This window comes from Vanellus vanellus (assembly GCF_965231255.1).
Source record: "Vanellus vanellus genome assembly, chromosome: 3".
Classification (NCBI taxonomy): domain Eukaryota; kingdom Metazoa; phylum Chordata; class Aves; order Charadriiformes; family Charadriidae; genus Vanellus; species Vanellus vanellus.
Window position 1 is genome coordinate 64,868,260 of NC_138907.1, and position 15,658 is coordinate 64,883,917.

At 39.6% G+C, this 15,658-nt stretch overlaps 1 protein-coding gene across 1 annotated transcript; it reads left to right on the plus strand.

Annotated features, from left to right (window-relative positions):
• The first annotated feature begins 5,001 nt into the window (after window positions 1-5,001).
• Window positions 5,002-15,337, plus strand: MTFR2 (mitochondrial fission regulator 2). The gene is made up of 8 exons (XM_082481809.1): window positions 5,002-5,149; window positions 5,823-5,954; window positions 6,345-6,449; window positions 6,691-6,815; window positions 8,826-9,043; window positions 10,135-10,435; window positions 12,773-12,959; window positions 14,500-15,337. Exons 1-8 carry the CDS (start codon window positions 5,087-5,089, stop codon window positions 14,596-14,598), a joined length of 1,230 nt encoding a protein of 409 aa, XP_082337935.1. The 5' UTR covers window positions 5,002-5,086; the 3' UTR covers window positions 14,599-15,337.
• Window positions 15,338-15,658: the final 321 nt, after the last annotated feature.

Consider the following 15,658-nt stretch of genomic DNA (forward strand, 5'->3'; position numbering starts at 1 on the left):
CTTCTCTTGTCAAGGGTTATTTAGTATAATTTTTAAGGTTTTATAAACCTAGGATTTAAACTTACTGCAAGAAAAATGTGCTGTCCCTAAAGTATGAAGTACAAATGGCATTTTCAGGGCCATTAGCAATTATAGTTTCAGCTTTCTGTTGATAGCTTAATCATCAACAGAACACTTTAGTTAAGAAACTGATGGCAGTATCAACCTAGCTTCTTTTTGATCAGTTTTTGTTCCAGTTTGTTAGACTGCCTCTTTAATTGCTTTATGTGTACTTGCCTCACCAGGTATGTAATCTGGCAAGAGTAAGACTTTAAATTTTCTATCACACTTACATTTTTCTTTTGCAATTACACATTTAAGTGAAATTGGAGTGGCAGGGGAGTGGGGAAGAGGCAAAACAAAACCACACCACAAAAATCCCTCAATAAGTAAAGTGAGTTATGTTAAAACCTGAATCAGTAAAGTTACTTCAGAAGTACTAAACATATCTATAAAGCATGAATTCTATTATAGTGCTCTGGAAGTGCAGTTCTTTAGTATTCCACTTTATAAGATGTGTAAATGTAAAGTTACAACTCAATGGTAAAAGTTAAGTTAGCAGAACGTGCAAGAAATGTCTTACGTTCTTTGACACTGATTTCTAAATAGTTGTGCTTCTAATATTTTTGTAACCAAAGTGCAGAAGGTAGTCTACAGTTGTTTGGGTTGGTTGGTTTGTTAAACAAATCCAATAAACCCACAAACTTAGGTTAGTGGTAGGTACACTGTTAACCTACAGAATGTTAAGGGTAACAGTAACATACTTGAATTACGAGAACAATTCTGATACGTCAAGACTACTTAGGTTTTCTTTCTCAGACTGCTATAGATGTAGTAAATCTTAATGTTATACGGAGTTAATAGTTTGCCCCTTAGAATATAATTTCTTAAAAAAAAAAAAAAAGGGGGGGGGGGAGAGAAAAAGCTTTGGTAGAGGTGTTTGTGTTAAATACATACATAATGTATGCCCTATTACTGGCTTTACTCTTAGGGAGTAGTAATCTGCCCTATCCAAATTAAACACTAGAAGGCAGGAAAATGTAGTACTGTCACTAATCCTAAACGTATTTGAGGAAATTGAGTTTCAGATTGCACTTGTTTTCCAGCATCTGTGTAGAAAGGGTAATAAGATTAATACTTGCCCTCTAGTGATAGTTACTAAAGGGTCATTGCTGCCATGTGTTTGAGGAAGTTTTAGGCAAACTGTACCGTTATTGCAAGATCTGCTTTTACCTGTATAGTGCATCTTTTAATAGCTGTTTGAAATGTAAACCTGATTATTTCTTGGACTTTCAGCAAAGCTCACACAGGCTTTCACAGAATCACAGAATGATATGGGTTGGTAGAGACCTCTGGAGATCATCTAGTCTAACCCCCCTGACAGAGCAGGGTCACCTACTGCAGGTTGCACAGGATGGCGTACAGGTGGGTTTTGAATGTTTCCAGAGTGGGAGACTCCACAACCTTTCTGGGCAGCCTGTGCCAGTGCTCTACCACCCTCAAAGTAAAGAAGTTAGATGGAACTTCCTGTGTTCAAGTTTGTGCCCGTTATGTCTTGCCATATCACTGGGCACCACTGAGATAAGACTAGTCTCATCCTCCTGGCACCCTCCCTTTAAGTATTATAAGCATTGATAAGATCCCCCATCAGTCTTCTTTTCTCTACACTAAAAAGACCCAGGCCCTTCAGCCTTTCCTCATAAGAAAGATGCTCCAGTCCCCTAATCATCTTTGTAGCCCTTTGCTGTACCCTCTCCAGCAGTTCCCTGTCCTTCTTGAACTGGGGGGCCCAGAACTGGCCCCAGTACTCCAGATGTGGCCTTACCAGGGCAGAGTAGAGGGGGAGGATAGCTTCCCTTGATCTGCTGGCCACACTCTTTTTGATGCACCCCAGGATGCCATTGGCCTTCTTGGCCAGCAGGGCACATTGCTGTCTTATGGTCATCCTGTTGTCCACAAGGACTCCCAGGTCCCTTTCTACAGAGCATCTCTCCAGGAGGTCAGCCCCCAACCTGTACTGATGCATGGGGTTATTGCTCCCAAGGTGCATATTAAATCAGACAAAGCAAAGGAAGGAACAAAACAATAAACTTGGCAGTGGTGCCAAAGTCTGTCCTGATGAAGTTAAATTTAACATCAGTCTGAAACTACCAAATTTGGACCAAGATATACTTGAACTATCATAACCTTAGAACAAATAATCTATATCACCTAGGTAAAGTTCAGAGTGGATTGTTGTGGTCTGTGTGTCATAAGGCCAAGATAGTTCCTGCATGATGAGGCAGATGTAAGTGTTCTGCTTCATTTGAATGTCCAAGAAAATTGGGTAGAGATTGCTTTGATAATGATGTTTGATCTGTAGGTTAGATCATAAAAATCTTTTTTTTTCATTATCCTTAATTTCAGTGTAGTTTATTTAAAATGTCACTTGTTGACTACAGAAGATGTGGTGACAGCCATAAATTAATTTATTTAAAAAACCTGCTTGAATTAAGATAATCTAGCCAAAGATGCAAGTTGCAGTCTATTGGACATCTGCAAGAAACAGAAACTGAATGGGAGTTAAGTGTTGGGGGTTTTTAAATCCAAAACTAATGCTTCAGTACTTACTAGTCCTTCAACTTGAATAGTGAATTTTCACTGTCATGATAAAGAAAAACATGTTTTGAGGTTATCGTTAGGTGCTACTGAAGTAGTTGTATGCCTGTTGTGAATGGAAGTTCAGTGTGTTTTGCATTTCTCACTTTAGCAGGTAAAGACGATTATTGATGGATCTGTAGGAAAAAAAATGCAGGCATTCTACTGGTATAAAATGTTTAAATACATTTTGAGTTTAGTAATTCATTCTGACTTGTTGCTCTCCAGCAATGCAGTGCTTTCTGAATCTGCTTCATCTCTGCGTGGTATGGTTTGAAGTTATCCCTGCAGTTCGGAGAAAAACAGACATTCATTTCAGTAGGAAAAAAAAAAAAAAAAGAAAATCCAATAGCTTTACTGTTAGTCTAGACTCTGTGTACTCATTCAGTTTCTTTTCTCTCAGAAACAATCAGGAGCATTACCATAACAGTGGGTAGCTACCTATGAGTAAAGCTTTCCTGTATTAGTTTTTGCTGTGCTGGTGCTTCAAGAGAAGAGCTGTTACCTTGCTTTGATTTACTTCAAAAAAAGAGGTAAAAGCTGCAGCATTAAGCCCCTTGTCACTTCTCATTTCTTAAAGCTGGCATTTTACAAAATCCTTTTGTTAAGGAGATCCTGCAGGTCCCATCTGCAGCTGTTCAGAGTTGTACTTGCCAACTTGGAGCATTTCTGTATGAGTTCCCAACTGTCACCTCCAGTTCCAAAGCAGCTTGTTTACTGGTGGTGGTGCAGTCAAACTGAATCATCTCATTTTTTTGCTGTTGCTTTTGAGACTCCGCCTTTTGCTAGCTGTGTGGTAGGACCATGTGTGGTTGTTCCTGTCCCATCCTGCTGACATTTCCCCCTCCTTAGTAAGAGGATGTTGGAGGAGTGGGTGAGAAGTAACTTTTGTAATGGCAAGTACTGTAGTACAGTTTTTCAAAACATCTGTTAAAAAGTCTTACCCTTCCTCTCCTCAAGCTTAAACCCTCCTAGGCCCCTAAAACAGCTTTATGCTGTTATGACAGCTGGTTTCACCGGTACTGCTCCTCCCTTGTGCTTGGTCTTGGAGAATCAATCCACACCACGAGTTATGGATAATAGTAACCACAAGAAAAGGCAGTAACAGTTGCATTGCAAGTAAGTGTTGCAGTTAGAGGATGTCTCTGTTGCTGAGACGTATCTGTAAATGCAAATAAAGAAAATGTCTAATAATCCAATTTATCCTAATTTCTTGAAAGCTTTGATGAAACGAGTGTTTCTGGGAACAGTAGAATTGGGTATTTGTTGAAAGAATTCATAGTTAAGAGCTGATAACGCAAACTGCATAGCAGAAGGAAAAACGTCCCCCTTTTTCTGAGTAGCAGCACTGTGTTACTTCGTTACACTACCGGCTTTCTTGAAGGTTTCAGAGTGTCTTAAGCAAAACAGCAGAAATCTCGACAAGCAAGATAGAAAACAGATAGCCTCTATTAAGAACAAGTACAGTATCCAAAGCCACTTGTCTGATTCTGAAGTGATCTCAGTTTGCTCAGGAGGGTGTCAGGTACTCCGTGTTTTGAGGAGACTTTGTGTATTGAAACTCTGCTGCTATCTTGCTGCTTAATCCTCTGAATCAACTCGTTAGAAGGACTGAAAACATCTCATTTCAGTTTAGCTCCTTAGCATGGACCTATCCCGAGCCTAGTCGCGTCCTGTCGCCCGAGCGACTTTGTTCTGTTGATGTGTACCGCGTTCTGCTATTGCAGTTTCATCTTACCACGAGCAGAACGACTCACGTCGCTCCGCCCTATGGAATTGCCTCAGCGCCGTGTGCCACCCCCCCCCCCCCCCCCGCCCGGAAAACCCCGGCACCTCTCACTGCCAACCGCTCAGCAGTCCGGCTCCCCCACGGACGAAGTGCTGGCTCTCACCCAGGGCAATCATCGGCCCAGGAGCCCTGGCCCTGGCGGCGAGCGCCTTCTCCTCCCTCCCCCACCCCGCCTCCTTCCCGCCGTGGCGCCGCTGAAGGCCGATCGCAGCAGTGCGCCCATTTGCGGCGCGGCGGCATTCAAACCTGCCCCCCGTTCCCGACGTGCCCCGCGAGCGCCGGCCGCCCTCGCCCTCTTATTGGCTGAGCGCTGAGCACTGGCGGCTTCCTATTGGCGTGATTTCCTTTCTGCCCTGCCCCTACTCCTGATTGGTGCTGCCAGCCCCGGCGGCCTAGGCTGCGGGGCGGCTTCTGCGCCCGCCGGCCGGAGCCTGAGGCGGGGGCTCAGGGGACCGGCGGGAGATAAGTGGCAGCGTGCGGGCTCTTCTTCGCCTGGTGGCGGCTCCCGGTGAGGTGGGAGTGCCACGGAGGCCGGCCGTCGCTCGGCGCCGGGTCCCTGCCTGCGGGGCACGGGGGAGAGGGCGGTGACCTCCTTTCCACCTTGCAGCGCGCGCGGCGGCCATGGCGCTGGTGCTGGATCTCCTCAGGCGGGTGCTGGAGTACTTCGGCTGGCCGCCCGACCAGGTGAGGCCCCCGAGGGGGAGCGGCGTGTGTGTGTGCGTATGTGTGTGTGTTGTGTGTGTGTGTGTGGGGGGGGGGCTGCTGTCTCCTGCCGGGCGGCACCTGGAGACCTGCCGTGGCGGGGGCGTCTTGCCTGCAGCCCCTGAGGTGGAGCCGCCGCGTGCTTGCGGCAGGGCGGGCGTTGCTCCCTCCCTACAGTTGGGGTTGTCGACGTGGGAACGCTTCACTGGTGTGATTATTAGACGTGTTGCCCGCACGTGGGGTTTCGCGGAGGGTCGCTGTTCTGATGCAGCCGTTCCAGCGGTTCTTTTTTCTCAGGGCGGAGGGGAAAAATACCCCAGTGACTTTAGCGGTCAGCGTTTTGCTGTTTTAAAGGATAGGCTAGCTAGGTAACAGTTCTCAAGTAAGAGTTAATCCTCTGCTCTCAGAGACCCGGGGAAGGTATTGTATGGGAAAGTGGGAAGGTTAACAGCGGCAGCGTGAGGGTCTGATGTTACAGCGCGAGTTTATAGCGGGTGTCAACAGCGAGGCACTGCTGCAGCTTATATTTTTGAGGAAATTCTTGGTTTAGTTGTATGAAACTACTAAAGTATTTCTAGGAGTACTAGTTTGGCTGATCTGTCCTGGTTATTTTCTGGGTTTACTGTGAGGAGTTCTCGTTTTTTTTTTTTGACAGGCTATATTCTTGGAAACTCGCATATTCGGCAGTAGTATCAGTCATACGATCAGAATGTGCCTTCCTTCAGCAATCTCATCAAGAAGGCATTTCCAGCAGTTATGTGCAGTCATAAGGAAGTATCACGTCAAGGTACGTTAAACTTACTTAATTTCTTTACTAATTTTTTTCCTCGAGACTTAGGTAGGTGTACATGGTTACTCAACCGTGGGTTTTTTTCTTTTGTCAGTAGCTTAGAATGTAGCAGCTACGTTAGGTAGCTAGTAACATTCTTTGTTGGCCCTTGTGCCACTCCAAAATATACTGAGTACAGGCTGTATCATGGTGGTGTTTTGGAGGCAGTCTGTTAAAACCAGTGTAGGCCTCTTTGAACTTTTAGCTTGAGAAGAGCATTGTAAAGTTAGGTTAACCTAACTGTGTTATACTTAATTACATGTAACATTAAATTATTTAATAACTTTGATTGTAAGAACCGAGGGCTTTGATTTTGCTTCTCAGATTAAAAGCTATTCTGATTTTTAGGTCATATCTGCTTGCCAAAAAAAGGAATATGGATCTACTCGAAGTGTTGTCCGTAGACTTGGGACAATTCTTTCTTTAGAGCCCTACCCAAGACCTTATTTTCAAGTAAGTGATTTATTGTTATACATATGCTTCAGCTATTTAAGTTTCCTAGTGTCTTAATTTAGTGATAGATTTCCTGTTCTTTTTAGTTTGTGTAACTCTTGTGTTGCATCCCTTGTGCTTACTGTTTTCAACTTGCTTCAGCACTGTTCAAAAATTCCTTTTGCTGAGGCAGAACTTTTAGTCTATGCTGAATTTGGTTTCTTTTCATACTATTTTTTTTTTCCTGCTTGTTTCTTCTTAGATTGTTCAAGACCCAAGTCTGTTGGGTTGTTATGAACAAAATACAGCTCCAACTTCTGTAGCTCCATCACTTGCTGATGTCCTGTGGGTGGCAAATGATGAGGGACAAGCGTTTACTAGACTTAGGTAAGTAAAAGTAGAATATATGCATAAAAAGGAGTAATAAAAGTAACTTATGTCTTCCCTTCTTTGTTTGGTGGGTGGTGTGTGTGTTTTTCTTTTTTCATAGCCTCTTCAGGGTTCCAGCTAAACCAACCCTGGAAATTTGTTGGGGGGGAGGGCAGTTCCTGCTTAAGTGAAAATTCTTGCTGTCTATAGTATTCTTATCTGAAAGATTGCTGAAATTGAGTCCTCTTTTTTCTCTTCTTAGTAATGTATCAGATGCATTACTAGTATTTTAATTTGTTTTCACTCACAAAGTAATTTGTGAGAGAGGGAATTTAAGGGACACTTGCATATTGCAACATACACTAAGATTATTCTTGTATTTATCATTGTAGTTTACAAGCATTTTGGTAAATGTAAAGGGGAAAATAAGAAAAAATACTTAAATGTCTCCTGACTTTGATTACTACAGTGCTATATGTGTAAACCTTGAGGGATGCTTTGATGGAAAGAAGGACATAATCTTTTTTTAAAAAAAAATTACCTCGAATACAATTTTATAATCATTTCTAGCTTTTACAGAGTCCTAAAGGAAAATATTTTTAGAATTATAAAATATAACAAGTACTGTAACACGACAAATTATCCAGGAATTTGCAGGCACAAATAGTATACAAATCTTTTTTCTTTTTTTTTTTTCTCCTCCCCTACTAGAGAAGAAATAGAAAGTTGGCTCACTATTCCTCTAAAGGATATGTTCAAAAGCAGAGGATGAGTCAGCCAGAACCACGATTAAAATTTGGACACTTCGTAGTATCTTGTACTACGTTTGTATCAGACAATGTAATTCTACTTCATGTTGGCACGTAGTCTTCTGTGATCTTTGTGTTGCTGATAATAAAGCTACAAAAAAAAAGAATGAAATGACACACTTCTTGTTAGAGAAGTTTTGATAAAGTTGCGTTTCATCTTATGATTCCTGAGATGTTACAGTTGAATTACAGAAGGCTTTTTTTCAGCAGCTGTAAAATACTGGAAGAGTAAGAATATTGCTAAAAAGAACTGTGGCCTGTTTTGTCTTGCTTATGCTGTTCTTTAGCCGATCTGATTCACAGATCCATGAAAGTTCATTCTTTTGTTCTTTCCGTTCTTTTTTCCTCCTCCTCTCTTGTCTCTGTGGGATGTACTGATATCTTTCTGAGCCAGTGTGAAGAGCAAGGGCTTTTGGCGAATCAGGAGGCAATGCTGTGGGTCTGATTTGAAGCAAAAGGATGATTAATATAAGGGAAAAGGTCTGGTTTTGTTTCAGTCAAAACTTAGTGCATCTTGAATAAATAAAGTAAATTTAATTTCTTTGTTTCATAATGAAATTCTCGTAGTTTGAGTTTACACTCATTCTATACTTTAAAGTTTTTCTGTGGGCACAGACTTGAAACAATTTTTAAAATGAAAACCTAAGGCTTGTAGCACAATTTTCTAATGCAGTCTGTGTTCATATGTAGCTTACAGAAGATAAGGTTCTTATCCTGCAAGTGTGTAATGAAATTCATGATTATTCTCCAATATATTTTCTCAAAGATTGCAACTTCATTGCTGCTTGCAGTGTTAATCTTGCAAAGTTTGATAAGTGACTAAAATGTGTGAAGCCTAATAAAGAGATCGTTATTATTTGACTCTCCCTGCCTTTCATATATACTGTTTCAGATAGGGAGGAGGGAGATACACCTTTATGGTATCAGTCTAATAGCTATTGAATAATAACAGCTTAATCCTATATTATGACCTTATGATGTATAATCTATCCCCGACTGAATTATCAGACTGTTTTTTGTGATGACTCTTCAAGGACCTGCATCATACTTGAGCACAGGGAGACTTAAAAATATTTTAAGGTTATGAGTAGTTAAAAGTGTAAAGTTCTCTTAAATAGGTTGTGAATGATGATAACTTGATCAAACAGAGAGTGAGCAAGTTTTGAGATATCCATTGGTGGCTGAGCCATTTGAAATGGTGTCTTTTGTTGCTTTCTAGGACTGAATTACAGAGAAAAGAAAAAAGTACAACTTATCATGACCTACGTCCATCTGTAGTTTCAATACAAAATGTTCCAAAAAACAGTACACAGAAAGATAGTCTTGCTGATCAAGCAGCACTCCAGAAAATTTCTGCACTTGAAGATGAGTTAACCTTTCTTCGCACTCAGATTGCTGCGATTGTTTCAGCGCAAGCATTGAGAAGCATTCCATCACGTAAGCCCTTCTGGTGTGAAGCAAACCAGTTTTCCTTTTTTGGCTTTAGAGTTCCTTTTCACAGCTTGCTGTGTCTGATACTGATAGGGAACATCTCTAATTTCTCTAACTGAAGTTACACCAGCAAAATTTACAGAATCTAGTATTTTGTTTCTCTTTTCAGTATTTGGCACTGCTTACCCCGCTTTTTTTTTTTTTTATGGCCTGTTTGCCAATTTTGAATGCAGTTGATCCTAACTAATCTTTGTACTCATGTCTGTGTTTGTGAAGGAGCTTAGTAACGACACTATCCATAGGCTACCAATTACTGCTTAAAAATGTTACAGACTATTAATTATCCCTTTTGGGTTTTGTACTGTTATCAAAGTTATGTGCAAGTTATCAAAGTAATGGATTAACATATTCTAAGGAAGTCAGCTTTGGGCTTTAACAAAAACAAGTATTAAAGTATTAGATTATTAAAGTATTAGAGTATTCATACTGGAGACCAAATATTATACTCCCCCACCCCCCGAAAAATAAAAAATTGAGGTCTTGATTGTCTTGCACTGCTATTGTTGAAACATTTAAACTGGTGTGAGGGAGTTACATTTGTGTGCATTTTGCCAAGTGGTCATAAACAGTTTGGACACCTCTGTGCTTCATTTAAGTGTTCTGTTGGCTCTTCTTTTGTCTCTTCTGCATTGCATTCAGTATTGTAGTCTATTTTTGCATGTTTTGTGGTTATCTTTTGCCTCATGTGGGATATTCTAGCATTCAGACTATTGAGAGGGAACTGTATGTAGTAGCAGGCTGCATTGCTGATCTGTCTAGTGCTTAGATTGAAGACAAATGGAGAAAATTAGGGCAGCACAAGACATGAGATCCATTATTTCATGTGTTCTGAATCTGTGGCTTTGAAATGAAAAACATTCTTTATTTTAAATAAAATTCTTGTGTGGTATGTGTGAGGTGTGTAAGAAAGTGCTTTAAGAGGGCTGTCTTATCTTGACTTAAAGCTGAGTCATCCTAAATGTTGCTTAATATTGTTGATTGTGAAGGTATACTGACTAAAAATAAAATCACTGTTTTTCTTTTATAACTGCATCCAGAAGCCTTTAAAACATTCAGCACTCCAGATGGATTTTACCCAGTGCCAGCCATGACTTCTACTCCATTGTCCGTTTCTCACAATCACTTGGTAATTCCCTCGCCTCCTCCACTTCCTTCTGGTGTACCATCTGGTGTTGATGCTAGTAATTCGGCAATTGGACTTATAAAACAACGTCGTGCTGCACGAAACAGTGGTTCAACTACAGCTGATAGTGCTGATCATCAGAAGACAAAGAACATACCTAGTATGATGGATGTTTTGAAAGACCTAAACAAAGTTCAGTTGCGAGCTATTGAGAGGTAGGTTGAATTGAATGTGTGTCTGAGTAATCGAAGGCTATGTAAGGATCACAGCACTTAAATAGCACCAGAGAACACCAATGTGAAACATCATTTAATGAGCAGCTACCGCTGCAACTTCTAAGATCACAGCTGGGAATGTAAGATGACTTATGACATAGCTTTTAGATGCATTTAAAACATACTGAATATCACAGCATTTAAAACTAGTCTCCTGCTTCAGTATACAAATCTCAGGTTGGGGTGGGGAGGTGGCTGTGTTGCTATCTGGAGATCACTTACAAAGATGCCTACACAGTCACAAGGAATTGAGCTGAACAAATAAAGTTTTTTGGATTCATGGTGAAAGGACAAATCCGTGGGGAGACATTAGAAAACTACCGTTAACATGCCCAAAGCATTCTGGTCCTAGTTTTGAAGTGTTAAAGAAAATACGTGCTGTATCTTGTATTGAAAATCACAGAATCATAGAGTTGGAAGGGACCTCTAGAGATCATCTAGTCCAACTCCCCTGCTAAAGCAGGATTGCCTAGAGCACATTACAAGTTTTGTAAATTTGTATTTAGTGCAGTTGGATTATAAATATTTTTAATGGCCTACTGTTTTGACAGTAAGCATACTTGACATGTTACAAAAATGCATTAATAAAGGCTGCAATATCTCTGGGACAGTGTTGCTCTGCTATGCTAGGTGTAACAGAGGTTGTCAGATGTCTTTGCTGAACTTCTTGCATTGAAAAAGTATATAAGAACAGCTCAGTCTGTAATGAATATTTGGAGCTCTTGAAAGAATGTCACTTACCAAAACTTACTGCATTCTTGTTCCAGCAGTTTTTTAACTGTGAGCTTTATCCCTGAAAATAAATAGTACAAGTATTGGGTAAATTATCTGTATGCAGTTCTAAAGCATATCTTTACCCTTTTGATGACATTTTCACAGCAAATAAAGGAAATATAAAGTGCACTAAGTTAAACCTGCGTGTTTTCTTCCATATAATTCCATGTACAGTGAATGAAGAAAGTGAAACGTTCAGGTCAACAGTTTCCAGAACCATCACGATGAGCAGGGACATAATTAGTAGGAAGTGGCAGGTGTGCATCCAAAATACTTTCTGGATTTAGGAATCTACTTGTATTCTGAAGGTCCAACTTAACTGAATAATGAATTTATATTGTTGGAAGGAGTAATGATGATCAAAATTGCTATAATCTGTCAGACTGCTGCCTGAAAGTAGTTTAATGTGCACACGGTACAGGGAAGATCTCTGTTCTGAGAAGCTGAGAGCATGAAGATCCCAGTTTCCACCAGCTTATACGTTGGGCAAGTGCTCTAACAGCTTGATTTTATAGGAAGGGTGAACTCAGTCCTTTCACGTTCATGTTAAATGATGTCTACTGATTCCAGACTTTGACCTCAGTGCTGTCTGTGCGTTAATAGGTACAATTCCTTGGCCCGGAGACAGCACTTTACTAGCAAAAGTGTGACTATCTCTAGATGTATTTCTTTCAAATATCTCAATGGCTAGGAAGCCTTGCTTATGATTTATTTTCTTGGGTTAGTCAATAATAACATGTATGTTAGGTTTTGGGGTGCAGGTGCTGTTTTGATCTTACGTCTCATTGCTATCTTTTGATTTTGAATTTGATAACAATTTTTTGAAATGAAAATACAAACTACTTTTTAATTTTTACCTATAAAATTTTCATATTTGGATGCTCAGGTGCTCACTTGGAGGGAAATCTGATGATAACTTTTTTGATAATGAAACTTGACTTAGTGTGGTTTATAGATGGGGTTTTATGGTTACCTGGCTGCATATTTGACTTAAAGCGATGGTTTTCTTTAAATATAATTGCTCTGAGGAATTTTGCTCATTTGTGTGAGACTATAGAAAGGCATACTGTTCCAAACTTAAAATGAATAAAAGTTTAAATCAAATCATGTTCACAATGGTTGTGAAATATATTAGTGGGAGATTCCCACTAACATACATTAATATAACTTACAAATGAGACCTCCTATGAAAATTGCACATTTTGGGTTTGAGGTTTTTTCCCTTCATTATTTATTTGCATTACTTTAGTAGTTTGTGTTGATTTACTGCTGTTTTCCTTTATGGAACGTTATCAAGTTGTATTTTCAATCTAAGAATCTGGCTGACTTGTTGGGTGTATTTGTATTAGTCCTATTTGGTGAATTGCTGTAAAATAACATTGGCAGCATTATTTGCGTAATCAAGGATTTACAGGATATGGCGTATAAAGAAGTTGTGTCTGGATTTTGGATCACTCTGCAAAGGATTAAGGGCAGGAGCCAATAATTTTCTTTTTTTCATAGGTCACCTGGAGGTACTCCTCTTTCTAGACCCAAAAAGAGGCAAAGCTCAGATTGGGATCCAGTTGCTGTTCTAACTCATGCACTAAAGCAGAAATTTGCACACAAAAATTATGATGAAGATGATTCCCTGGACAAAGAAAACTGGTCTTTTGATAGCTCCCCATTTTCTAGTCCTGAGATCCCACTGGTATGTTTTTATATAAGAATGTGTCTTTATATTCTTGAAGTGACTACTGTTTTCATGGATGGTTGCAGGGTTTTTACGAGTCTACAGTTTTTCTGGAATGTTTTTAAGCCATCAGCCTAGGTCATTGCTTTTTTCAAGTATTAATCAAGGTAGAGAATATCAAAGACTAATTATTTTGGGTGGATTTAGACTAGTGACTACACTTCTAGATGTGCCAAGAGTAAAAACATAGAAGACTGATGTTAAAAATTTGTAGTTTATTGAACTATGGACATTTGCTTGATGGTAACTGGCAAGTATCCACGCATAGAACCTGTGTTAGTAATGCTAACTACTTAATGACTAACTAATTTTACCAATGAAGACGCTAGGAAGGTACAGAGAGGTCTGACTAACATGTGCTTTGTGTTCAGAAATTAGAATGAAAGCATTGGCTGAATATTTTTCTTTGAGGTAGCATCATTTCCACACAGTTTGCATCTTTATCCAGAATGAGATGTGATTCTGGACGCTTTTGGGAAGCCCGTGAAAAATAAAGGTTTTGCTTTGAACAAAAACGTCCACTAGACAGAACTATCGGGCTAAGGTGATTCTGAGCGCTGGTTTCTGTAGAGCAGCCTGTGCAAGCTACTTCAGCTTATGCAGGCCAACAGTACTGTTGGTTATTTAAGAGATTTCCTCAAACCTCAGAACTGCTTAGATGAGATGGATAGGAATAGGTGGCAGTAATTTAAACTGTGTGTCTCTGTTTAGCAATTCTATGTTTATATCTTAAGAGTGAGATAAAGATTTGGACAGTGGCATTTGTTAGCCTAATGGAAAAGAATGCAAAACATACCATGGAAATCCAGACATTCTTTGAAGGCTGCTGCTTATATGCATGGCTAGCTGCTTGGGTGAAAATTTAAGGAAAATTAAGGTGTGTGTTTCTATTTCAAGCTATAATGACTTTTTTTTTTTTTTTTAAATTTAATTTCAGCTGCCACAAGTATTTTGCAAGTGAAATGTAGCATGTATTTTACAGACTGTAGCGAGTCGACAGCTCTGGTGCTATCTTAATATATTTGCCTGTTGACTTTATTTTTTCCCCAAAGGAAAAATTAGAAACTTGTTAAGAACAGCCAGACTTGTATTCTGGATGCTGCAGTTAATTGTATTGCATAGCTGACACACCTGTTTCTAGATACAAAGATCAAAGTTAGATCCTGGAACAGCTTTTGTTCTGGGATCTATCAGCTGAGTTATAAAGTCTTGGAAGAGAGATCGCTTAAGGCCACCATGTTCAGGAGTAGATACTGAAAGATGAACTTTTTCTGGTTAAAGCAGAATAATCTCATGAGCTTGTAATCAAGCCTCTTAATTGTTTAGCCGCGAGTGTGTTGAAGAATAAATGTACTAAAAGCAATTACACAGGCTTACTATTTTATTCTTCCTGTGTTAAGAGAAGCGCAACAACTCTTCCAAACTGTCTTAATTGTAAACATCTTCTCATTCAGTTGTCTTGAGTATAATTTTGTTTAATTTCATCCCTGCTCCCTAGGTTGGACGTTGCAGTCCGAAGCCAAATGTGAAATCTAGCCTTATAAGAACTGATGAAGTTAAACAGGTAGCAACGTGGAAAGTGAGAGCTCATATTTAACTGATGGAGACTTCTGAGGAAGCTTCATAGTGTGTATAAGTGGCGGGTCCACTTTGAAACTGCTGTAAGGTGCCGTAATGTTTTCTAGAACATGTCTCTCCTATGCTGTTGAAGTTTGGGTTGTAGGGTTGGTAAAACTGCCTCTTCCTTCTTAGTTTCCCAGCAGCCAAACTTGTGAATGTGATGCACACAACCAAAAAAAGATTTTTATTGCTATGGAGCAGTGTGTTTGAAGCCTGGGAAATGCAGGAAATAAGCGTGTGTGGAAGAAAAATAATTATTGGTGTGGCAGCTGAGGTGTGCACTCTGTTTGCAGTGCAGTGTAAATAATGAGGAAGTGTAAACTTTTTGTTCGTGTGTTATATATAACTGAATGTATATAGTTAATGGTAGCTAATACTGTTTCATTAGAATGGTATAGTTGCCTCAGTTTTCTTTGCAGTTTGCTGATGCAACTCCATATTCCATGTGCAAACAGTATTCTGACTTATTTTGGGTCACTAGATAAACTTTTATGTTTGTGAAAATTTGTCGTGCTGTAAGTAAACTGCAGGTTGTCTGTTAATGCCTGTATTATGGGGGAGTTGTGTTCTGAGATAAAAAAAGACCTTGTGGAGGGATTTGCTAGCACATAGTCTAAATTCCATATGTAAAGAAACTTAACTCCTTCCTTGGTTTCTCCACATGAAGTCTGTTTTGTGCACAACAGTTTATAAAATAAATTTTTCTTTATATCATACATGTGTGTGGTAGTGGCAGTTTGTGTTGCAGACTAACTCTTGTGTATCTTAAGAACTGCCCGTATTAGACAACTTCTTAAATAAATTGTATTATCTAAAATGAATTAAAATGGTGCTTACATTTTTCCTGCCAGAGTACTTGATGGAATCTCTTATTTACAAATTTACTACGATCCACTGCTTACAATAGCTGCCTTCACTTAATACATCAGGATCATTAATCTTTTGTCTAAAACCAAAGTCCTATCAATTAGACTGTTGTGGAATGATTACTAAAAATGATCAATAATACAGCATTGGTCACACATAAAAATCAGAAG

Coding starts and splice junctions, on each gene's coding strand:
- MTFR2 (XM_082481809.1), top strand. CDS start 5,087: ATGGCGCTGGTGCTGGATCTCCTCAGGCGGGTGCTGGAGTACTTCGGC. Junction 5,955..6,344: donor TAAGGAAGTATCACGTCAAG/GTACGTTAAACT, acceptor TCTGATTTTTAG/GTCATATCTGCTTGCCAAAA. Junction 6,816..8,825: donor CAAGCGTTTACTAGACTTAG/GTAAGTAAAAGT, acceptor GTTGCTTTCTAG/GACTGAATTACAGAGAAAAG.